Source organism: Cuculus canorus, chromosome 17 (genome assembly GCF_017976375.1).
Source record: "Cuculus canorus isolate bCucCan1 chromosome 17, bCucCan1.pri, whole genome shotgun sequence".
Lineage (NCBI taxonomy): Eukaryota > Metazoa > Chordata > Aves > Cuculiformes > Cuculidae > Cuculus > Cuculus canorus.
The window spans coordinates 498,137-522,043 of NC_071417.1; the positions used below are offsets into that span (position 1 = coordinate 498,137).

The window sequence follows — 23,907 nt, forward strand, 5'->3', positions numbered from 1 at the left end:
TCACTGTGAAGTCACACAGTGATGGAGCCCTGCAAGCCTCAGGTTTCCCAGGCACCTCACTGCCTGCTAGCAAGGAAACAACTATTGTTCATGAGGGTTGTGCTGGATATAATGAGAGTTTTTTAATTATTGAATGCTTTCTTTCTCAGGGCTTTTATCTCTCTTTCTTTCATTCATTTATTCTTTCTTTTTCTTCCTTTTGTTCTTTGTCTCCTCCTTTCCTTTCCTTTCCTTTCCTTTCCTTTCCTTTCCTTTCCTTTCCTTTCCTTTCCTTTCCTTTCCTTTCCTTTCCTTTCCTTTCCTTTCCTTTCCTTTCCTTTCCTTTCCTTTCCCTCTTCTCTTCTCTTCTCTTCTCTTCTCTTCTCTTCTCTTCTCTTCTCTTCTCTTCTCTTCTCTTCTCTTCTCTTCTCTTCTCTTCTCTTCTCTTCTCTTCTCTTCTCTTCTCTTCTCTTCTCTTCTCTTCTCTCCTCTCCTCTCCTCTCCTCTCCTCTCCTCTCCTCTCCTCTCCTCTCCTCTCCTCTTCTCTCTCCTTTGCTTCCCCAGTCCCCCGGCAGAGCACAGCTGTGCTGCCCCGCGGCGAGGTAGGAACCGCTCTCGGCGCACCAGGGGGCCTGGCCCGAGGCTCGGGTCCTCGCGCAGCACCCGCGGGGCCGGGCCGAGGGCAGCGGGGTCTGGGAGCACCGATCCGCAGAGGGGAACGAGCGGCGCCGGGTGCGGGAGCGCGGAGCGGCTCCCTGGCCGTGTCCGTCCCGTCCTCACCGCCCTGGCTGCTGCCTCTCTCTCTTTTGGTTTTCTCGTTCTACCGTTGTCTATTTTTTCTGTCTTTCTTTCTCTTTCCATCCTTTTCTTTTTGATTTCTTGTTCTGTCTTTGTCTTTCTTTTTTCGTTGTCTTTCTATAATTTTCTCTTTTTTTCTATTTTTTCTAATCTTTCTTCCCTTTTCCTCTTATTCTTTTTTTTTTAATCTTTCTGTTTGTATCCTTTTTTTCTTTCTTTCATTCTCCTTTCTTTCTGTCTGTCTTGCCCTAGTTTATGGCTTTCTCGGTAAGACCTGGTTAATACATTCGATTTGTTAGACAGATTCGTGGATTTCCGTTCCTACAGTTCGAGCGTCAGTCGCAAAATAATACCAACAGTCACTGTAGTCGGAGTAGTAATTACGAGGACGACTATAATAATAATAACAGCACTCATCGATAACTGTCTCGAATTAAACTCCTGGAAATTCCCGATTTTCCCGGTACCCTCGGGAAACGCAGCCCTTTTCACCTGCCGAGATCTCTTTATTCTCTCCCCTTAAAACGAATCCGTAACCGCCCGCGGCTCCCGTTAAGCAAACCGCTACGAATCGGGCTCGTTTCGGCAGCCGCATCGCTACCGGCAGCCTCGGCCTCTCCCGGGCTGCGCGAACCCCCGGGGCGGGGGGTGGGGGCTGTTCCCCCGGGGCGCCTGTGCGGAGGTGCGAGCAGTGTCCGCAGCCCCGCTCGCTGCCGTGTCTCCGCGCCCGTTATCGCTGCCCAGCGGCCTTGCGGGGCCGCAGGGTATCGAGGCGGGAGGGGCGGCGGGGCCGGGCGGCGGGCAGAAAGGAAGGACGGCGGGAGGGACGAGCGGAGAGATGCGGGGGGATGTCCCCCTGGGGTCCGAGGAGAGCCCGGCGGGGCTGCGGCGGGGAGCCGGGCGCCTCTCGGTGTGAGGCACGACCCCGGCGCTGAGCGGAGCTGGGGGAGGCCGCGCCCGGGGCGCCCGGCCCGCGGGGAGAGCGCTGCGAGGAGGAGGGAGGCAGCAGCCCGCCGTGTCCCTCTCGCCTGAAAGGTCCGAGGGGTGTGGGGTGCGTGGCCCAAACCGAGGAGGGGAAGCGGCGGATGCTACGGGGAGAAGGGCTGCGGGGGGCGGTGATGCTGGGGCGGCGGGGGCTGCACGGGGCTGGGGCGCTGCCGTCGGGGGACGCGGGAGTCATTGCAGCGCACCACTTTCCTCGATGCCGCCACGGGCCTTCGCACGGCTGGGCCCTGAGCGCTGCGGGGTGTGTGTGCGGTGTGTGTGTGCGGTGTGTGCGTGTGCGTGCGGGGGGTCCTGCTCTTCTTCCACGCCTAGCCCTTGGCGTTTCTGCAGCGAGGAGCCGTCCGGACCACCTCGACCATCCCACCTGCTCGGGCAAGGTGTGAACTAGGGCGAGCAGAGAAACCACCTCGCCCTCTTCCTGGTGCCCTTCCAACAGCCTTGGGTCTCGATCCGATACCCCCGTACGCAAAGCCGGGGCAGAGCCCCGCTAACAGCGGGGCAGGGTGCGCCTCGCCGGATGCATGCCGGCGGTGCTGAGCGGCCGGGGAACGGGACAGGCTGGGCGAGACGCCTGGCAAACGTGGCCTACGCGTTTAGGCCCTCCTGGGGGTCCAAGAGAGGGGGGACCCGCCGTTTGCAGCCCAGCACTGTGCCGCCTGCTCCCTTGGGATTGCTCGGAGCCCGGCATGGGGTGAGGGAGAGGCGGGGGGTCCTCTCGAGGATCTGAGGGGCTGCAGCCCCGCGGGTCCCGCATCCCCGTGGCCGCTTCCAGCTCGGACTTCGTCTAAGGAGCAGGCAAGAAGAAAGGGATAAACCTGGGAAACGATATTCGGGCAAGTAAGGCATGGGCAGCAACCCCGAACTCCCTGGCTCTGCTGAGGCTCCGGATTTGAGGCTTTTATTAATTCCCAGGGGCGAATATTTTCTTTCCTCGCGGGCAGAGGCTGCGCAGGGTCGGGCAACCCTCGGGGCAAGGGCTGGCTCGTCGTGTCCCGTTCATAGCAGCCTCGGAGCTCACGGAGTCTCCGCGTCGCAGCTCGCACCCGCGGCTCCGCGCTTTGCCCGGGTCGGCAGCACGGGGGGAACCGCGGGGAACTGGCAGGGACCGAGCCGAGCTCGGCCCTTGTGCCGCCGGCTGCAGGGACATATGCTCGAATATGTATGAGTCGTCTAGATTTTTCTCTGCAAATATTTTTACCGCATCCAAAGATAATATTTCAACAGGAGAATCAAGGCCCGCAGGCTACAGACGGGGCAGCTATATATAACCCGCTCGCTCACTCGGGCTCGCCGCGCATCGCTAGCGTTATGCAACTCCCGCCGCGGCCGTAGCCACCGGCGCGCCCCACGGCTCCGCCCGCCCCGTCGGGGCCTTTCCCCGGCTCCTCGGTGCAGCCTCTCGCCCGAAGAGACCGGCACCGCGGCGGGGAGAGGGGCCGGGAGCCGCCGCGCCCTTCGCCGATGCGGAGGAAGGGCTCGGAGGACGCTGCGAGGGGCCAGGCGGTGAGTAGCGGCGGGGACCGGGGCCGGGTGGACACGGGCGGGCCGGGCAGGTGCTGCCGACGGAGCGGGCTCTCTCGCCGGGTCGGGCAGGGGCTCGCCGCCCGCCCCGCCGCTCGCTTTCCGTTTTATCCGCTTTTTGCGGCGAGGGCAACGCTCGAACGCCGAGCGTACTTTGGGGGGTGGCGACCTGGGGCTGGGGCGTCCCGTCCTGCTTCGGCGAGGCGGCCGGCGGGATCCGCAGCGCACCCAGACGGCCCCGGCCCCCACCGGGGGTGCGGGCTGGAGGAAGGGAGCGATACCCCCTCTTGGTGCCGGACATCCGCAGGGTGACGCCGGGCTCGGCTCTTCCCGTCCCGTCGGCCGGCTCCGGGCGCCGTGATTGACACCGCCGGCCCCTCCGCCCGCTCCGCAGCACATCTCATCCCTCCCCGCGGGCCGCTCGCCGTGCGCGGGAGGCGGGGAAGGGCCTCCCCAGCCCTTTGACACCGTCTCGGCAGGAGTTTCACTTCGCTTTAGCCGCTGCCACTTCTGCAGGCAAACCCCCCCGGCCTTCCATGTGACGCCTCCCAGCCACTGAATGGGGGAAAGCGCCTATAAGGGAGCCACTTTCCCTACGTGCAGGAGAAAGGGGCGGGGGGGGGCAGAAGCAGGAGGTGTTGGCTGGGGGGAAAGGAAGAGAGAAAATAAATTAATAAATCACAGGGAAAGAAGCTGGGGAGAGAGAAACTGAGACTCCGGAAAAGAAATCCGTGGAGTTATTTAATTATCCCCCCACCCCCGACCTGATCCTCTCTCGCTGACGGGGCTCGATCCGGCCGTTGTGGTGCTCGGCGCTGGCTGCAAAGGGCTCCGAGGAAATTTCTTGCTCCACAAAGCCGTTCCCGGGGGGGTATACAGAGGGTTTGGGTTATTTTCTGGGTTTTAGTTGTTGTTGTTTGGGGTTTTTTTAAGCCTCTCTTCCCCACCCCTCGTCTGAAAGGAGGGGGGTCTGGCTCGCACCTCCCTGGATGGTGCGGTAGAAAGGAGGGGAGTGAGGGGGTGGAAGGGGGGGCTCGTGGTGGGAGGCTGCCGCGGCTGCTGCTTCTGCATTGGTGTCTCCCCTATGGACGAAAACAGCCCTCTGTCTCCCAAGGCGAATGCTTTCAGTATCGCCTCTCTGATTTCAGTCGCTGCCGCCGAGCCAGCAGGGCAGGGAGCGCCGGAGGAGCGCGGCAGCGCGCCCGCCCGCCCCGGCTGCCGCCCGCGGAAGATGCACTTCAGCACCGTCACCAGGGACATGGAAGGTGAGCTCGGCACTCGGCCCCTCTCGGCTGCGGGACCGTTCCCCCCGGCGGCTGCCGGGGAAGCGCGGAGCCCGGAGAGGCGCATGGAGCGCGGCCCGGCCGTGGGGCTGCGCCGAGACCCCCGCAGCCCTGCCCTGGACAGGAGGGCTCTGCCCGGGCCCTCGCAGCCCTGCCCCGGACAGGAGGGCTCTGCTGAGGCCCCGGCGGCCGTTCCGACGGCTCCGCCGCTCGGCCCCGCGGCTCCTCTGGTGCCGGAGCATCCCCCACCACCCACCCAGGGCTCGGCTCCCGCCGGCCCCACAGACCCTCTTCGGCCCGGAGGTCTTGCCGGAATGAACCCGAGAGCCTCTGCACCTCCAGAAGCCTTTCGGCTTCGGAGGGGACCCGGCGGAGCCGTCCCTGCCCGGGGTGGCCTGTCCTGCGCCGCAGGGCCCGCTTGGCCGGGGGCTGCGCTCCTCGCCCGGCCCCCGAGCTTTGCTCTGGCCCCGTCTGTGCCCCTTCTCTCGCCCGGGCATGGAAGGAAGGGGGCAATGCCAAGCCAGATCCGCCTGCCCCTGTCAGCCACGGCCCCCGAGCGAGGGACGTTACCTGCAGCACCGTAGCTGCACGGAAATAAGAACCGGTTTCTTTCTTCGAGCTCCCCCCCCGCCCCCGCCTCTCCTTTTTTTAATTTCTTTTTTTGTTTGGTTTTTTGTGGTTTTTTTTTTTTTCCGGGAGGGGGATGCTGGGGTGGGATGAGAGTTTGCTTTGTCCCGAATCGCGTGCGGCGGGGAGGCCTGCCGAGATAGCACGGGCTCTGTACCGCCGCGGCTCTTGGCAGATTTCTCCGGTTTGGGAAGGGAAAGAAAAAAAAGAAAAAGAAAAAAAAAAGGGAGGGGGGGGAGAAAACCAAACCAAACCAAAAAGAGCCGAGGCAGGCAGGCAGCGGGAGCAGCGAGCGAGCTCCCCGCCTGCCCCGGGGGGAGCGGGGCCCGGGCCAAGCGGAGCGAAAGGGGGAGGCGCCCCGTGGGGCTGGGCGCGGGGCAGGCGGGAGGCGGAGGGCGCCCCGCGGAGCGGCGCGGAGCTGGGGGGACGCAGGAGCCGGAGCGCAGCCCTGACCGCCTGTTTTTGGAATGATTTCAGCTATCTCCAGCCCCTGGCTCACCCAGCTGTCCCATTTTTGCGATGTTGCAGCTTTCACCGCCAACAGCCTGAGCAGCCTGAACGCCTCCGGGGGGTACCACCTCTCCCCCTCCCCGGGGGACCCGTACGGACAGCATGAGCCGCCGCACTACGAGTCCTGCACGGCTCAGCAACACTCGCACCCGCAGCCCCAGCACGGCTACCCCTTCGGCGGGGCGGCGGCCGGGGCCAACCCGCCGCCCCCTGGCCCCGAGCCGCCCGAGAGCGCCGGGGGAGCCGCGGGGCCGGCCACCGGTTCGGGCTGCTCCGCCGCGGCCAAGGCGCCGGTGAAGAAGAACCCGAAGGTGGCCAACGTGAGCGTCCAGCTGGAGATGAAGGCGCTGTGGGATGAGTTCAACCAGCTGGGCACGGAGATGATCGTCACCAAGGCCGGCAGGTCAGTGCAGAGCACCAGGCACCCGGGGTGGGGGAAGGATCGAGCCAGCCACGGGTGAACCGCACCCGACCGTCGCCGTCATTTGATCCCAGCGCCCTGCGAGCTCCGGCGGTCCGAAGGCCTCGGGCATTGCGGGGGCGGCGGGCAGGGCGGCCCGCTCTGTCCCGGGAGCCGCGATCTCTCCCGCTGGAAGGACGCCGTGCTTCGGCCCCGCGGCTGGGGGTCCGTGCTCGCGGAGATCGCGGTGCTCCCGGGCGAGCAGCAAGGGTACGGGAAGGGAGAGAAATCTATTAAAACACCCGTGCCGTACCCCTGACTGCATAAACGTCTAGCATGGGCAGATTTTTTCCTTCCGGCGGGGCCGCAAACATACCCCATTTCTGCACCTTGAAACGTCCTCCAGAACTGCTGCTTCTCCCCACTATCGGGTAACGAGTCCGGCTGAGCCCGGCTCTCCTCGTCTCTGCCCCAGCGGCTCTGCCGGCAGGGATCCCGCTCCCGGTCAGGGAACAAAGGAACCGGCTGACACGACCGCGTTAGAAACAAGCAAAACGTGTAGGGGGAAGGGGTGCCCCAATTACGGTTGTTGGTTACCCCGTTTGATTGCGATCGCCGGGAAGCGCAGGGCTGGGGCAGATCTGGGGCGCTTTCCCCGAGCAGGCTGTTAGCAGGCGCGGGCTCCGGTCTCTGCCCTTGAATTAGCGCAGGGGGAGGAAGGAAAAACAAACAAATTACACCCTCCGGTGCTGCTTTCGGTGACCCCGGGAGGGCTGAGGCCGCGGAGGGGCGAAGGAGAGCGGGGCCGGCCGGGCTCTTCTCCGAAAGGGCTCCGCGCAGGCGGTGACAGCGGCTGCGCTGTCCCTCCCTCCGGCCGTCCTGAGGGTCCCCAAGGCGCAAAAAGCGAAATATATTTATATATACAGAGCTGCGATTTTTTTTTTTAAATTAGCAGTTTACTAAAGTTTACTAAAACGCCACGGCGGTGCCCGCTGGAAAAGCAGCGGTCAGAGCGGCGGGCGGGGTGCGGGACCCCGGTGGGATTTCCCGCAGACGGTGCTTGCCGCTCGGCTCGGCGCCGCTCTCCTTTGCGGAAAAGCTCGACCGGGCTCCAGGCGGAGGCTCTCTGCAAACAGGAGCTCTTCGATCTGGCTTTCTTGGCTCTCGCAGGACAGCGAAAAATATTGCAAATACCTCTCTCCAAAAGGGCTCAGAAATGAACCGACTTAATTTGAATCGGGGGGGTTCTCTCCCCTCTTCTTCGTTTATTTTATGACACCTACAGAACTCCAGGCAGATGGGTAAAACAAAAAAAGAAGAAAACGGGGTAAAACCAGCAGGAAAAGGCTCAGGGCAGGCGCTGCGAAGTCTGTTCTCTCCCAGTGCCTCTGGGCTGGCCTCGCTGTTTGTCTAGGTGGGTCTTATCATCTCGGATTGTTTGTTTTAAAACCCAGCTTTAAAACAAGAAACACCGGAACTGGAGCTAATGGGGGCTTTTACACCTTTAAAAATAATAATAACAGAGGAAACTATTGGAAACGTTCTCCGGAGTCTGCTAAAGTGTTACGGTGAGGTAGAGGCAATCGCCCCGTCCTGATGCCGCCCGGGCTGGAGGAGCCGCGGGGCCGAGATCCCGCTGTCCCGTCTCGCCGGCCGTGGGGAAGGCAGGCAGCGGCTCCTCGGACGGGAGCGGCAGCACACAACCAAAAAAGCCCCGTGTAGAGGCACAGCGGAGCCCACCCTGCCCCTCGAGAATTGGCCGGAGGAGATCTTCGTGCCCGGGTCTGAGCGGTTTGCTTTTTTCAGGAGATGTTGGGAGTTTGGTTTTTCAACGGCCGCAAACCCCTTCCAGCGGTCTCTCGCTTGGTTTCCTACTCGGGGAAAAACGAAAATATTTTAAACGAAAATATTTCAAACGAAACCGGAGCCGTAACGAGCCCCAACGAGAGGGCACATCCTCGGCGAGTGCCCTGTCCCCGGGGTGTGCAGAGCAGGGAGGGCTAGGGGGACACCCCGGCCTTCCTTACCTACCCCGGTAGCGTTTGCCCCTAGAAGGAATCGTGCCCTCCCTGGCCTGGGCTGCGGGGGTCTGTGCGGAGCAGTGCCGTGGGGACAGACCCGGGGCTGAGCTGTCCTGGAGCTCCAGGCCTTTTTCCGCTCTTCTTTCACCGCAAAGATGCGGGGACCGGGAGCCCGACAGAGCTTTGGCAGCGATGCGGGCGGGCAGGGGGCTCTCTTGGAGACCCCCATGGCCTTCTAGTCCCTGCCAGAGGGGTGCGGGAGGTGTCGCGCCCCGGGCACCACGCTGCTGCCGGAGCTGCTGCTCTAAAATGGGCACAGATTTAGGGGACAGAAGCTGCAGAGGTGGGAACTTCGTTGCCTCTGGTAGCCCGCGTGCCTGTCCGAGCCCGCCGGCATCTGCCTTCGTCTCGGAGGTAATGCGTTGCATTAACCTCAAAACAGTTCAGCTGGAAAGATGGGAAACCGCGGGAAATCCTTTTCACTTGTGTCTCCCTATGGCAGAGGGGATGGCGCTTGTTCCCCCGGCTCCGGCCGGGCATTTCGGGTGCCCGGCACAAGGCAGAGGCAGGGCGGCCCCGGCCCGTCCTTCGGGGGACACGGCAGCCCCTCTGCCCCGGCTCCCCGGCTGCAGCTGACTGTCCCCCCGTTCCGGCCGGCGGTTCCTGCCAGAGGATCCGGCGTCGCCGGGGCTGTGGGGTCCGGAAGGGCGCGGGGAAGCCCGCTGCCCCTCAGCTCAGCGCTCCTCTCTCCTCTCCGTGCCAGGCGCATGTTCCCCACGTTCCAGGTGAAGATATTCGGGATGGACCCCATGGCTGACTACATGCTCCTCATGGATTTTGTCCCCGTGGACGACAAGCGATACCGGCAAGTAACGCCCTACGCGCTCCGCGGTGCTCGGCCCGGCAGGGGCTGGGGGGTCGCTGCCCTCCCGGGCTCGGGGTGCAGCTGCCCCAGCTCCGTTTCACACCCTTTCAACGAGTCTGGGGCCGGCAGCGGCGCGGGACTCGCCGTGTCCTCCCTGCCGGCAAACGCCCGTTCTCTCCTAAGTGAGCCCTCCGTGCTACCCGGGTTCCGCAGCTCGGTTTGGGGAGGGTCCCGTGGCTGTGCCGAGCCCGCTGGGTGCCCGAGGGAAGAGAGCGGCTCCGAGCTCGGGAAAGGTACCAAGCCACGAACCCCGATCCCAGCGCAGCACAGGGAGGCCTTGGGAAGCGGCGACTCTGCGGTCTGGTTTGCAAGCCCTTTAATTTAAAGACAGTGAAAGGCCCATTATGTATTTAGCTTCAGAGCAGGACGCCGAGCAGGCAGCCCGCGTTGGAAACGCAGGGTCCAATATATAAATATTTAGACAGATATCCAAATTCTCAGGGCGTCTTAGAAATGTTTACTTGTCAAGGGAAGTGAGATATATAACATCCAATTGAGTATATCTTTAAAAAGTAATGTTTCTGCTCGAGTCCAATGGTGTCTAATTCGCCCTGTGCAAACACCGGCTTTTAAAGTAAACACACGTATAGAAGATTGGTTTATCTGTTTTAAATGTTACTGTTGGATATGTACTTTGAAAGAATGAAACTAGGCTGCTAAACGCTGGACCTGCTCTTAATCTACACATAAATTTCCACTCTTCACTTTAAGCCAGAACATTATTGGATAGAGGGCTCCCATTCACACTTTTTTTTCAGAGGAAGGGGGAGCTTTTATAGTTTCTCTCCCAAATCTGTGCAGGTAGCAGGTAGCTATAAATATCCCCCGTCAAGCAAATTTTTCTCCCGACAGTTCCATTGGTGACGATAAAATATTATTCCCATGCAACCCCCCGAGCCTGGCTGCGGAGAAGAGCTCTCTTCTCCCAGTGCTGTAGGAAGTGTAGGCGATGCAGGAGGCGGCTGCTGCGGGTGCCGGGGTGCTGCGGTCCCGCAGGGAGGTCTGAGGGTGCCTTTCCGTCCCTCAGGTACGCCTTCCACAGCTCCTCCTGGCTGGTGGCCGGCAAGGCCGACCCCGCCACCCCCGGGAGGGTGCACTACCACCCGGACTCCCCGGCCAAGGGCGCGCAGTGGATGAAGCAGATCGTTTCCTTCGATAAGCTCAAACTGACCAACAATTTGCTGGACGACAACGGGCATGTAAGTGTCGCCGGGGGAGGGTGTGAAACGCCGGGCTGTGCCGGGGGTAGCTCCCCAGCCGTGGTTCCCGGGGTTGCTCCTGCTCGTTCCCCCGGGGTTCCTGCCCCGCAGCTGCCCCGAGCAGCGGAGCCGGCAGGGCCGGCGCTGAGCTCTCCTCTCTACATCCTCCGCCTGGATCAGTTATTGTTTCCTTGCTCGTTTTATCATTCAGATCATTTTGAACTCCATGCACAGATACCAACCGCGTTTTCACGTGGTCTACGTGGACCCCCGGAAAGACAGTGAGAAATACGCGGAGGAGAACTTCAAAACCTTCGTCTTCGAGGAGACGCGCTTCACGGCCGTGACCGCCTACCAGAACCACCGGGTGAGGCGGCAGCGGGGACCGGGGCAACGAAAACGGGCGGGTCTGGGTCGTCCCGGAGGTACCAGAGCTCGCCTGTCTAGGCCCCTCCTGCCCGTTCCCGGGATGCGGGAGTGTCTGCGGGTATTCCCGCCTTTCCATCTGCTAAACCCATTGGTGACAGAGCAAGGAATCCGATAGCCGGGGAGCTGCGCGAGCGACATCGCTGCTCGCCGGGGAAGCGACCTGAGCCCAGCACCAGCCTCCCCCCGCCCGCGAGAGCTCGGGACCCGTGTAAACCCGAGACCGGGGCGAGCCGGGAAACTGCGGGCTTCCCGCTGCGAAACCTCACGCGCAATTCGTTTGGATAAATCTGCGATTTTACTAAGCTCGCAGCGGTCTGCTCTTCCCCAGAATAGAATTATACGTGAAAAAAGGAAATAAAACGAAACAAACCGGCACCGCCCCCCCCCCCCCCCCCTTGCGGATTTCTGGGCAATGTTTAATCCAATTGCTTTTTTAAATAGCATCAGCTTAATGTAAAGAACAGGAATCCCCTCCGCGGGTGCAAATAGGATTTCATAGCAGGGCTTCCCAGCGGTGGGTGCCCCAGCCACCTGCCCCCTCGCCGGGGCTGCGGGTGAAGCGGCCCGGGTCCGGCCGGGATGCTACGGGTTTGGTGGAGCACGGCTGCGCCTTTAAGGGGCTGCGGAGCACCCCCCGGCTGGCATTTGCCTGATGGCTCCGGACAGCTGCTCTTTCTCTCCTGCTTTCTATCAGTTTGACCTCTAAGGCTGGAACTGTCACTGAGGGGCTTAAAGTTTGTTTTTCAACCCATTCCGGAAACTCACAATCACATACTTTATGCGTGGATTTGCTTAAATATAGAAAATGTCCTGCCTTCTCCCCGGCGAATTAAATAAATACATAAGTATGATTTATCCAGTGATTTGTTTGAGGTGCTCCAGGGGTGACCCATATAATGTGGCATTTTCTTACAAGTGCATTTTACACAGCTTTTGCAGCAGGCTTGGACTGCCTCTCCTTTCACCTTGAACTCATATTGGATAGTGTTATTAGCCCACTTTTTCTAACAGAGGAGACCACATGTTTCTGCTCTGTGGCAGAATGCCTCCTGGCTCCACCAGCCACCTGGGCCCTCTCCATTATGCCTCACAGAGTCTGCTCCGAGACACACTTGCTGCCTGATCAGGGAGACCTGTGTATGCTGTTTGAAGACATTTGCCTACTTCTCTTTGCAGATCACGCAGCTGAAGATCGCCAGCAACCCATTTGCCAAGGGATTTAGAGACTGCGACCCTGAGGACTGGTAAGACTGTGTCTTTGCTGACTATGACTACACCCCGCTCTCACTGTTCAGCATGCACCTGCCCAGCTTACATTTGCATGAGGCTTGTGTGGAGTTTAAGGGACACCACATAGGGCTCCCTTTGCCAGCTGCAGCTCACAGCAGCACTGCTCCAAGAGCTCATTCTGTTGGACCATCAGCTCCATATCACTTCTCCCCTTCTTCTTCTAGGCCCAGGAATCACAGGCCAGGGGCCCTTCCTCTCATGAGCGCTTTTGCCAGATCCCGGAATCCAGTGTCTTCTCCGGCTCACCAGAATGGGACAGAGAAAGGTGAGAGCCCCACCATCCAGGTCAGCCTGTCACCCAGGACCTGCCGCCCTGCATGGCCAGTACCCATACATGCATGCTTGGGGCCAGCCTCGCTCTCCCCGTGCTGGTGCACAGCCACCTGCAGCAGGCACAGCTCCATTGCTATTGAGCTTTGCACTACTGCATATTTTTGAACAAATGTAGCCACCTTCATAGCCTAGTTCATTCTTCCTAGGTCTAGAATACTCCCTGTTGTTGTGCTTAAACAACTTTGCTGCTTTACAAAACACTGCCCTTCTCCTGTAGTGTCCTATATTTGACTTTTCTGGCAGTGAGTTCAGCTTTTCAGGCAGGGATGTGGCACAGGCCGTGGGCTGATCCTCACGCTGCTCTTTAAGGCCCTGCAGCAGTGTGTTGGGCCCAAACCACTCCCTCTGGACTGCTGCAGTCAGGTGGAACAGCACCTCTGCCCACTGACTCCCTCTCCATTACGCAGAGCAAACAACTGCAAAGACAACCGAGGGCCTTTCTCCAGGCCCAATCTGGGCCAGCACAGCAAAGGGAAGTCTGTATTTGCTTAGCGTTACACAACTGCAAAAATGTCAGGCATGTTCCAGCTTGTCCATCAGCCCAGCCCTGTCACCACAGCCAGGAGGTCTGTCCCACAGCCTTGCTTCCCGCCACAGGCTGTCCTTGCAGGTGTTGTGCTGTCCCCTTGCTGCTGCCCCCATGGCGGGGCTCATGCTGCCTCCTCATTGCTGTCCCCTTGCTGCTGTCCCCGGGACAGGTTTCAACGCTGTCCCCTCACTGCTGTCTCCTCGGTAGGGCTCACTCTTGTCCCCTCGCTGCTGTCCCCGCGTCGGGGCTCCCGCTGTCCCCTCATTGCCGTGTCCCCGCAGATGCAGCCGAGAGCCGGCGGGATTTCGAGCGGGAGGCAGCGGGGCCGCCGCTACCGGAGGCGGCGCACCAGCAGCTCCTGTCCCGCGTGCTGAGCCCGGCGCTGCCGAGCGCGGCGGGGCTGGTGCCGTTGGGCGGCGCGGGCGGCGGCCGGCCGAGTCCCCCGCACTCCGAGCTGCGCCTGGATCCCGCCGCCTCAGAGCCGCTGCACCACCACCCCTACAAGTACCCACCCGCCGCCTACGACCACTACCTGGGCGCCAAGAGCCGGCCCGCCCCGTATCCACTGCCCGGCATCCGCGGCCACGGCTACCACCACCATCACCATCATCACCACCACCACCACGTCAACGCGGCAGCCGCCAACGTGTACTCGCCGCCCGGCGCGCCCGCCGCCTACGACTACGGGCCCCGATAGCGCGCGCGGCTGCCCTTTCCCGCCCTCGCGCCCATTGGCCGAGCGGCGGCCGCGGGGGGGGTGGGGCCTGCGCGCGGCCGCACGAAGCCACAGGGAGACGCGGGCATGCGGGAGCGCGGCCTCGCCTGAGGGAGTGCCTCGCGGCTGCGCTGTCTGAACTCACTGTCCGCGGGGCTGGGGGTCGCCGGCGCGGCCCGGGGGTTGTGGAGCTGCTGGGAGAGGCGGGGGTTACGACCCTCCGCGTGCTCGCGGGTGCTGAGGCGTGGGGGCCGCGGGAGCTGCCCGGGGTTCCCGCAGAGCGGCGTGTGCTCTGCGTGCTGCCGCGCCCTGCCCTGAGCTCTCGATGCTCTCTTGTCCATAGGGGCCTTTCAGAGGAACTGCAGGGTTTTTCTTCCCCCTGAATGCCTCACCCTTTACCCTTGGCTCCCCCAAACCACACTAGTCCCAAAGCACCTATTCTGCACCTGCCTGCTTGCTGCACCTTCCCTTTTAGAACTGGTGAGTACTTTTTTCTTTTCTCCTTTAACACCTCCTTCCAGTCTCTCCTTGGTTTTGAAAGGATCACCCTGTTCATCACAGTTTCGCCAGTGATGCTTTGGAATAGCTGGCTCGTGTTTCTTGTCAGATGCTTACAGATGCAGTCCCTTGGTGTTCAGAGAAGGTATTGAGCAGCTCCTCAGCTGTGGGGGGTATACAGTATTATGTACACTTTTCTGATTCTTCCATGTGACTATGAAAAGAAGGGGGTTATTTTTTTGTTGTTTTGTTTTTGAAGTCCTCTTCATTCACATTTGTGCATTTTCACTATAGTGGTAGTGGCAGTGTTAATAGCAACGTTTATTCTGTCTGCGGCAGTGGGGTTTGGGCTTAAAACTTTTTTCAAAGAGTTTTAAGAAGGCTGACAGAAATATTTTACATATTTTTTTCTGTTATAAAAAGAAATATATCTGGATCCATGAAAAAGACTTGTGCAAGAAATATGTATTTTATTTGACATTTGCAGTGAATTGTGTCTTATTGTCTGGCTAAACCATAATTAATGTTCTCAGAAAGGTTGGTGTAAAATAGCCTTGCGCTTGTTACTGGTCAGTGGGAATCTGCTCTCTGATGTGGTCTGTTGCTTTGCCACTGTTATTCCAGAGTTTTCAGTATGATTTGTTATCTGTAAACTGATTAGTGCCAAAGCTTTGGTCAAATGCTTATTGAAGTTATTATATTTATTATTTCTTTCAAAGATTATGCAAACACTTTTTTCTTTCTAGATAGTTACAGTGTAGGAAAAAAGTGAAGACAACCAAAGAATCATATCTGCAAACAGTGTAGATACATGTAGATATTTGTAGATATTTGTAGATAATCTTATTTTGTTTAAGTTGAAAAGACATTGGACGGTGACATTTATAAATGTTTTTCCTCTTTCTTTTATTTCTGTTTGATTACATGTGTGTATTTGTCAGTTTGCCTGCTCTGAAGCCTAAACCTCCCTTGCAAAGTGAGGTCACTTAAATAAGGAAGGTTGCTAACCTGGGGTTGTTGAGTATATCTCCCCAGGTGATTGCCCCCCACCCCCGCTTTCTCTCCCCTTCACTGTGGGAGCTGCCCGTGGTTGTAGTGATCTGTCATGCAATGAATTGCCAGGTGGGGGTCCCAGGTGGAAATGTGTGCAGTAGACATCCGTTTCTAATTGGAAGCACCTGTTTCCCTTAACAATACCTGGAGTGCTGTGGGAAGTGCCACTGGCTCTCAGTACAGATCAGCCATGCTGCTGTTCAGACTCTACTGCACAAGAGCCAAGAGGAGAGCATGGCCCAAGACACCAAGATTAAACTGTGCTTTTACAGAAAGAAACTCAAGGTCCTTGCCTCGATTGTAGGACGTCTCCATTAGAAGTAGACAAAATCGCAGCACTTCAAGCTATGGCTGTGGGCTCTCAGGATCAGTGATCTGTGCTCTGTGCCAGAAGAACCACTATAGAAGTCCTGAGTCTGAATGGAAAGGACAGGCCATGCAGCTGTATCAGCTACAGTTTTCACTATGAAAAGGGGATTTCTAACCATGCTTATAGGCAGTCAACATGCAGCGTGCTTATATATGTTAGTATTAAGCATGTTAGCAATCCATTTCATGTCGTGCTTTATTCCTTCAATGGAGCTTCCTTGAGGCTTGGACTAGTGTTTTCACCCTGTACAGCAGTGTCTGTTTCACTGGGTGGGAGTGGTCCAGATATGCAGAGCAAGCAATGTTATTTTTCTGTCGCAACAAAAAATGCACTCCAAACGAAGAAAAACCCTGTAACACTGCACATTGAGTAGGTGAAGCCTCTTTAAAACCACAGAAAATCTCCAACACTTTAATTTCATGTTACCTGTCAGACAGTTAGTCCAGGTTTATTTGGTGCAGGCTGTGCCTTATCTATATGTGTTGCAGTTTCCTTTGAAAAATGGCATTTTATGATTTGGTTACGTGTATGTTTAAACTTCATGCAGTACATGCCATCACCAAGGGCAATGGCACTTACTCAGAAGTCAGAAGGAAGGCTGCGGCATTTCCAGACACTTTCACTTAACAGTGGCCTCGAGTCACACATAACACTATTTGAAAGCTGCTGGTAAAGCAGGCCCAGGCCCAGGGGTTACAGGCCCCCTTTGTCTCTTTGGAATAAGGGTGGAGAATAAATTAGCCAGTTTTCCAGAGGTAAAGGCTGAATTTACTGATTGCTCCAAAGGTCTGCAAACCACATCCCTTACCCCAGTGGATAAACACAGGATTAGGTATCTGCAGGTGAAACAAGGGATGCGTTTGCTTGGTCACTTATCTCAAACATCGGGGATAGCTCAGGTTTTCAGGAACGTTTTCGGTGGTGGTGGTTTTACTTTTTCCTTGTGATCGGATCTGACTAAATTCAGTATAGCATAGGAGTACGGGGGGCGCGACTTCTGTGTGCTTGCAGTGCTCGTGCTGTTTACACTCCTTACGGCTGTTCTTTTGAATTCTTCTTCTTGCTTGGAGAGACTCTAGAGCCGCTTCGGGTGGGTCTGTAAGGTGGTGTCCCCAGCAGCTGCCTCTGGGCACCGCAGGGCGCTGGCATCTCTGCAGTCGGGCTCGAGCACGCCAGGGCAGCGAGCGCTCCAGCCGCCTGCGGGTCACAGCGCGGGGAACGACCGCAGCGCTGCTGCGCATCCGAAGGCTTTCTGCCGCCTTTCCGGGCGCCCCCCAGCGGCTTATAAAATGTGCTCTCGTCGAAGCCAGAGGCGCCCGTTGTCTGCGGGAACCCCGTTACGGGATCAGAGGTTTTGCTCATCTCCAAGAGCAGACCTTCATCCTCTTTTCCTGCCTGGCACGTTGTATGCAATCAGTGCAAAAGGCAAAACCTGGTTTTGAAGATAGACGTTAATTTTGAAAAACATACACATGTCCTACGTACACTATGTATGTGTACATACAACTGCTTTTCAAAGGTCTGCCTCCCTTTGTGGAATCTGTGTAAAGTCCTGCATGTGTTGCATATGCCAGAAAAATGCCCTCATTCCCCCCACTGACAGAAATGACTTATTATAAATTTACCAAAGGTACCGTAGGTTTAGAAATTGGCCACATGTGTCTGTGTAATATATTCATTATATCACATTTCATAGCATTTCTGTTTCATGAAATTCAGCCTTGACTATGTCACATATGTTTTGCATATATGTGCAATAGTCAGCCAAATATATCCGAGTAAAGTATGATAAATGTGTTCTTTCCATATGGGAAATTAAATGTTTTTCCAGATATTTAAAAAAAGTTTATGAAGAGCAGCCTATACAAAATAATTACAATAAATCACTCACTTCTATTTATGTTCAAATTATAAATTTGAACAGTAACAAAGTGATTAAGAACAAAAGCCAGGAAAGACACATTTAGGACCTAGTTCTATAAAGAGATGGAGCAGCACAGGGGGAAGGACAGCACCTGCGTATTTCAAGGTTAGCCACTACATAGTGTACAGTCATGCAGACTCGTACAACAACTTCCATCTTATGCTCCCAGAATGATTCAGTGGCTGATAAAGGGCAGCTGCTCCTCACCTCCACAAGAGGATGAATATTTCCTGTTCACTGTGCCTCATGGAGCAAGTGCCCTGCTGCGGCTCTTCTAGCCCAAGCCCTAGTTACCTAGAGGTTTGTAGTGTGTGTATGAGCCGTTTTCGGTAGTCATTGGTAGGTGGAGAAGAAAGGGCATGTTTTCTTGCAACCACATACACTCTCAGTGACACCGGTCCTGGTAGCTAACCTCAAGCCAAGGACACCGCTGTGGTTATCGCTGTGCTCTGTACCTGCCGGTAATGGGCTTGACTAAACAAGTGCCCAGGCTCTCCGGCTGCAGTCCTTGGGTTGAATCTGTAAATTGCAAAAGGAAGGTAAAAATGGAATAAACACCATGTAAAACTCACTGAAGCACCTTTGTGTGAGTTTGTACTATTGCTTTTTCAATGGTCTTAGCTTGGCTGATGGACAGGGGCTCTGTGTTTGTTGGCTTTTTTTATCTGCTTGCCTGGTGCTCCCACTGTCCCTGGTTCTTGGGGCAGAGGGTTGCCCTTCTCCCTTGGTGCTCCAGTCCCCTTTTGGCTGGGGCGTGCGCGCCAGCCACAGGCAGGCAGAGCGAGCACTGAGAGCAGCAGGATTGTGGGCCAGGCCATCCCCTTCCAGTCATCTTAAAGGGCAGAGGAAGGATGGTGAGAGAGGGGAGCAGCGGCCCTCCTCCCAGGCTGATTTTATTTCAGCGCTGCTGTACATGTTTCTTTTATTTCAGTAAACATGAAGTGAGCCTTTCATTCTGTTCTCTTTCCTGCTTGTTGTCAACTACTTCAAACCAGATGGGCTCAAGAGATAAAATGACAAAGACTCAATGTCTCTATTTAGCGTGATGCCAAGTCTGCATGCCATCAAAATATCCGAGGCAAAAAAATCTGAAAAGACAACAGTTACTGTAATTACTATGTTAAAAGCAGCCTAGATGCTTTTCTGTGAACACAGACAATGGACCCATGAATCACTGAGATTGCATATCAGCAATTTTTTTAATTACCATGAAGACAAATGCCATGTCCACAGTCTTTGCCATGTTTAGGTTATTATGTTGGCCCAATGCACCAACCTTCCTCCTACCTATGTCAGAACATGTTTATAGAAAGCAGTGCCATGGGTGCCTGGAAAACGTACCTTTGCATGTGTGAGATGCCAGAGCTATGGAACAGCATAATGGTGCAAGATTTTAACATCCTCCGTAGTTCCCTGATCTGGACATAATTGGGATAAATCAGCCCTACAGCTGGTAGGAAAGAGAGATCATTGCCGTCCAGTAAGTGCCAAAGGATTTCTTTAGGTTTTTTTGCTGCCCTTATTCAGGTATACTGTGAATAAAAACCAGGAGGAAACTACGTCCAGCTGTAATCGCAATCTAATGTAACAGCTTTTTAAAAATTGTTTATTTTTTTTAATTAGAACTTCCAGTTGTAATAGGCAATTGTTAGAATTAATATTTTTTTTTTACTGCTGTGTCACTCTCCTATAAGGAGACTATCAGTACTGGTCTGGGATGGTCTGCAGTGCTCGTGGCTGCCTCGGGATCTCAGTCCCTCCACTGCTGTCTCCAGTGGCACTATAACATTTGGTATTGTGCCTGCTTGTAGTGGAGAAATAAACTTATGTTCCACTGGTGAGCACACGCATATTTAGAGGTATAGGCTCCAGTTTACAGGATTTCCTAGTGTTCCAGCACCTTTAAAAAAGGGTGGTGGGGCAGTAAAAGCAAATACTTCTGAAACTGAAGGGAGTCTGTGTACAAGATTATCAGGCAGACCTATCACCGGATGCTCTAGGTACTTTTCCTCCCTGTCATCCTTGTCCTTTTGCCATAAGGAATGTGCCATCTTGCTGGAGGTGGTTTGCTTCTAGGTCCACGTGCTTTCCAGAATCTTTGTATCATCGAACTTAGAGGACAACTTCCTGCTTTGTTTTGATTTGTCCCCTTCACCCTCCTCTTATAATAATACTGAACTGCACATCCAATCCCCTGAGCTGTCAGAGTAAGGCAGTGCACAGTAATGCTGGAAGAACATACAGATACATTTCATACCATTAATCAGATGAGCAAAATATTCAGAGTTGAGAGGATGATGCTACTGCTACCATCCCAGCTACGAGGTTTATCAGTACATTACAGTATCACAGCTTTTGTAAAGAGCTGTATTGAAGGGGAATAAATGCTAACAGCTAAAACAAAATTCACCTCTTCAGACATGAATTGGGGGGGTGTACCGCTACATGGGGGGTGGAACTGCTCGGGGGCAAAAATCTTAACAGGCTGAGTAGATGTAGCTGATTGATAGCTTTAACTGCATAGGAGAGCAGACAGCTCAACACAAACAGCCCTGTTATTTCATGATGTTTGATAAGGGGGGGTGGGGGTAATAAATAAAACCATACACCAGGATTGCTATGTGACAATCCAGCCCAGGCTCTGGCTGCTGGTCTTGTCCTGACCAAAAAGTATGAATGTATATGGTAAGGTCAGGAGACAAAGAATTTGGTATCCAGAATATGGTTACTTGCCCCATACTTACTTTGATGCTATTGGCAAGTGGTATGCTTCCATTTCAGTCTATTTAACAAGCTGCATTTCTGTCATCTGCTTTATCTCCAGTAGTGCAGACATGGGGGTTGTTGTGTTATCATCGTTTCATACTGTGAGATCCTTAAATGAACTGCCAACCTCCCCCATGTGACCTTAATTCTGTGTAGTTTTCTTCACATTATGAAAGAAAACACCAGCTTGTCCTAGAAGAGCAGAGCCTGGATTAAACACAGCCAGATTGACTTGAAAAAATTACTCTAGTAGGGGGACCCAGGCTGGAATTTCAGAATACTAAAAACAACAGAAAAACTGTGCCTTCCTCTTGAATCACTGCTATCACTTGCTCGGTAGCACCCTGGTTGTGCCTAAACATCAAACTTTGTGTCTCATCATTGCTGTAACGTTGTCAAGTATTAATCCAGAAAGGCATGTGCTGTGTTTTATGTAATGATCCATACTTCCACACCACAGACACACAGCCAGAAAAGGAAACACATTGATTTAGCACTCGGTAATCCTTCTGTAATCCCCAGTCCTTTGGTTTACATCACTAACATGGCTCCTGCAGTAGTCAGTGTTCTATCTTTGTTCTTGGCAGACTGAATTAAAGGAAAGATTTATTAATTTGTAAGTTGGCTTTGTAGATGCATCTTAATTGTGCTAAAAAACAAAGCAGTCCAGAAGCCAGAATTGACTTAACTATAAAAAGCTGCTCTTTAAAACTCAAACCTTTGTGACAATCCAAGTCAAGCTGCAGAGAGCAGTTTGTTGGCTCACTAGGCAATTGCATTGTATAGGGCTAAATTTAACAGCTGTCTCATTGCAGCCCCTCAGCCTACTTCCTTTTTCACCGATTACTACAAATACAATTAATCTCCTCTTTCCTTGCTTGTCTATACCTAGGACTGCAGTGCTTTATGGTGCATGTACTGATAAGAGAAAGGGGTTGTAACTAATGTAAAAAAATGTTAGAGGGTCAGAGATCACCATTCATTCCAGTGGTGATAAATATTCCATGTAATTGCTAAACAAACACTGGTGTTTAGGGTTTATTTCTATTTATTTATGGATGCTGGTTGCTTTCTTCCCTCTCACAGTGCCAAAGACAGTGATTCTTGGGAGGATGCCTTCTGTAATAATTTAGCTGTCATCACCTTCACTCCTGAGTCCTTTAGGCCAGGTACAGGCTAGCCCCGTTCCTTGCTGGCACGTGAGATTCCAGGGCTAACTCCAGTGGCTTAAGGTGGTTCTCCACTCACAACCTTCCTGCTAGAAAGTCAGCTGAACTCTGGAGTGATAACCATGCTTGTGTTACAGCTCTAAAGAGTTACCTTTTTTTTTTTTTCCCCTGAAAAAAAAGAGCAGTTACTTTCCTGGATGCAATCAGAGAACTGCATTTTACAGTCTACAGCAATGTAGACTGTCCTTCCTGTTGGAAATCATTCCACTTTGGGGAAGTTCTGGTCAGTTCCTTAAGCAAATAAACTTTTAGAAGACTGTAATTCACATTCTGACTATGGCATTTAGGCTCAACTCTAAATCAAACAAAGGTTGTCTGGTTGCTCATTCTGAGAAAACTATAATGTGAAAGAACAATCCGTTTATTGAATGTTTAAATAAAATCCGCAGTGATGTAAAGTGTTAATGAAGTAATTGTTGCAATGTGCAAAAAAGTATGACATGGAGAGTGCTTTGGTGATGAGAAGTGAATAAGTACAGGATGGGTCTGTTCTTGCAAGCAGCTCTGCAATGTGTCCCCTTCCGTGAAGCTGATGGAAACTCCTCACCTCTGTGTCTGCCTGCTAGTAACGATACAGGTGCGGTTCATGCCCTCATTTTCACTTCAAGCTTGCATGACTGAGTTTATTTTTAAATCTACCTAGTCAGACAAAGATAAATATTTAACCCCCAGCAAAGGGCAGTAAGTGGTGAAGGTACACAGTAATCTTGAGAGTACCTTCCGAAAGACCTATTAGTATATCTAAACATCCCCCATGAGGCTCCATAGTTACTTTAGACACTGAAGTTGACAGTAAGTGACTTTTTTTCAAAGAATATACTCAGAGGTTCCTAACTTTCAGACTCTGACCCAGTATCAACCTTAGTAAGATACAGGGCATTAATCCATTCTTCCTGGGGGCTGCCACTCTGCCAATCGCATAGTCTTTGCATCAGAAGTTGTTTCCAACAGTGGCTGTAAGATGTACAGGACTTCACTGAAGATGTATTTTGTGCACTGCTTTGGGGACCGAGGTCTAGAACTGCGCAGGGGTGGCTGTAAGCCAGCCCATGGGCCAGCTCTGCCCTGCCAGGAGCAGAAGCCAGGCTGTGCCAAAGCCTTGGAGCCCCACAGCAGCCCTGGAGCAAGAGGTGCTCATAACCGGCATTCAGAACAGGGGATGCGCTGAGCGTGGAGCTGCCCTGAAAGGCTGGAGAGGTTTGCATCTTTGTCTCCGCGCCAGTCTTGAAACTGGCTTCTTCCCACTTACAATTCTCTCTGGGGGCACCTGTCTGGTGCCTTTTCCTGTCAGGAGGATGAGAGGAGGGAGTGACTGCTGCTTCTCCACTGGGACCAGGCTGTCTCATTTCCTACCATAACCATTTGCCCTGGATTTCCTTTCCTTTTCTGCTGGGTGAGCACTGAACCTACAGCTCAGTTCTGTGGAAACTGCCCAGCTGTGCAAGCTGCCATCGTGTAGAGGAATGCTGGCACCCTCCAGGCCACCCACCTCGTGCCATGAAGAGCAGCTCTTGCATCCATTGGGAAGAAGGAGGGGAAAGGAACTCAATCGCAACTCCCATGACTGAGGATCATGCAAAATGATCCCATGCAGCTACTGAATAGTAAAGAAATAATCAAAGAAATGTAATATTTAAAGTGTTGTCACGCTCCAGAATGTGGAAGGCCAATTTTTATTTAGAAAAGCCTGGCAATGCTATCCTGTTCTTATGTTTTAATTGAAAGAACATCAGGCTTGGTATTCAAGACTTTTAGTCCAACAGATTCTCTGTCAGTAGAGCACAGCTGGACAGCAGACCCCAACCTTCATTTGCTTGTGTGTTTTTCCTGAAATAATTTAAGTCTTTTGATGTTGCTGTTCACTTCAGTTCTGGTGAATTTTTCTTTGATGTCCAGCTCTGTACAGAGGCAGAAACAAATATTCCCAATAATGTATCAACAGTGCACAGAACTGCGAACAGAACACCTCAGTTTGTAAAGCTGAGTTCCAGTTTCCAGGCCATCTCCTTTTCAATAAGCTGGCCCTTGCTAATTGGGACTTCAGTGGGACAGTTGTAACTGTGACTTTGAGACTGACTACAGCCATCAGCTGTCTCTAATGTGTTCAAAAAAGAATGCAAATGCTGCTCCACGAGTCAAACAAAAAACACTTCATGAATGAATTTCAGCTCCGTGACTGTAGAGATGACAAGTTTAAGGAGTCATTCGCACTGTGTGGGTAAGGATTTAGCCAGAAAATTCCCTAACTGTCAATGGGAGTTGTGTATCCGAATCCCAGAATTGCCATGCTGAACCTTACCCCTAACTCTCCAAGGACAAGGGCGCTAATTGGATTGCCGAGTTTAAATCCTTCAGCTAGTCAATCTATGGAAAGGATTTAGCACTGGCTCTACACAGCTTTGCAGTGCAGTGCAGGGGAAGATTTTTTTTCCCCTCTTTCTTTCTTGTGATTAATTGTGAGGCTTGAGGTGACAGGAGACATAATGAAATTCATAAATGCCAA

At 54.1% G+C, this 23,907-nt stretch overlaps 1 protein-coding gene across 6 annotated transcripts; it reads left to right on the forward strand.

The window, feature by feature from the left end:
• The first annotated feature begins 1,951 nt into the window (after positions 1 to 1,951).
• On the forward strand, positions 1,952 to 22,875 carry TBX1 (T-box transcription factor 1). Of its 6 annotated transcripts, none has more exons than XM_054082716.1 (9): positions 1,952 to 2,159; positions 4,452 to 4,568; positions 5,691 to 6,126; positions 8,908 to 9,009; positions 10,097 to 10,268; positions 10,480 to 10,635; positions 11,874 to 11,941; positions 12,152 to 12,252; positions 13,131 to 22,875. In XM_054082716.1, the coding sequence occupies exons 1-9, from the start codon at positions 1,979 to 1,981 to the stop codon at positions 13,544 to 13,546; spliced, it is 1,749 nt and encodes a 582-aa protein (XP_053938691.1). In that variant the 5' UTR covers positions 1,952 to 1,978; the 3' UTR covers positions 13,547 to 22,875. The 6 variants fall into 6 exon arrangements, with proteins under 6 accessions (XP_053938691.1, XP_053938692.1, XP_053938694.1 ...); XM_054082717.1 differs by having other exon boundaries at positions 5,742 to 6,126; XM_054082719.1 differs by lacking the exon at positions 1,952 to 2,159 and adding an exon at positions 3,155 to 3,285.
• The last annotated feature ends 1,032 nt before the right edge of the window (positions 22,876 to 23,907 follow it).